We start from the raw sequence: 700 nt of genomic DNA, 5'->3' as shown, positions 1-700 counted from the left end.
CCCTTCCCCATCCTTCTTTTCACCGCCTCCTACCCCCAGTCTCCCTCCTACCCCCCTAAACCCTTTACACAAAAGGGAAAAACCTGCAGTAGCAAACACATAGCCTTTAACCCTTGCCATAACGCCCGGGACAACCCCATGCTTATACGAGGGAACTGTACTAAGGGAGTCAAATGGACGGGGATAACTTCGGCACAACTGCATTACTGTATGTGCAGAGCTCGTGGAATCGAGAGATGAGAGTCTCTGTTATAGGATTAAAAAAAAGAGGATTTTCTTTCTCTTCTGCAGGGATGGAAGGGTTTCTCACTCACTCGTGAATTGTGGTGGGTTCTGGTGGTGTGTTTATGGGTGTGTTCATGTGGTGTAATCTGGTGGTGACAGTGAAGCAAGGGTGAGGGATAGTTTAATGAAATTCGATACTATATATATGGTGGTATATGTAGGTCGTGATAGTGAAGGAAGTACGGAGGATAGTGGTATGAAATTGATACTATATATGGTGGTGTGTTCTGGTGATAGTGAAAATAGGGTAGAGTATGTGAAATAAAATTGACAATATAATATGGTGATGTATTCAAGTGATGATAGTGAGGCAAGGGTAGAGGAAAATGAAGTGAAACTAATACTATATATTTGGTGGAGTCTTTTGGTGATGATGGTGAAGCGATAATAGAGCACAGAAAAACGAAACTGACGC

General features: G+C 42.9%; 1 protein-coding gene across 1 annotated transcript in view; it reads right to left on the bottom strand.

Annotated features, from left to right (window-relative positions):
* LOC119588965 (cGMP-inhibited 3',5'-cyclic phosphodiesterase A-like) overlaps positions 1-700 on the bottom strand; it is a 64,821-nt gene that overhangs the window by 29,289 nt on the left and 34,832 nt on the right. The window contains exon 3 of the mRNA XM_037937572.1: positions 84-220. Within this exon, the coding sequence (XP_037793500.1) occupies positions 84-220 (137 nt within the window). The remainder of the gene's footprint in view (positions 1-83; positions 221-700) is intronic.

Source organism: Penaeus monodon, chromosome 24 (genome assembly GCF_015228065.2).
Source record: "Penaeus monodon isolate SGIC_2016 chromosome 24, NSTDA_Pmon_1, whole genome shotgun sequence".
Taxonomy (NCBI): Eukaryota; Metazoa; Arthropoda; class Malacostraca; order Decapoda; family Penaeidae; genus Penaeus; species Penaeus monodon.
This window is presented reverse-complemented; position numbering and strand designations above follow the sequence as displayed.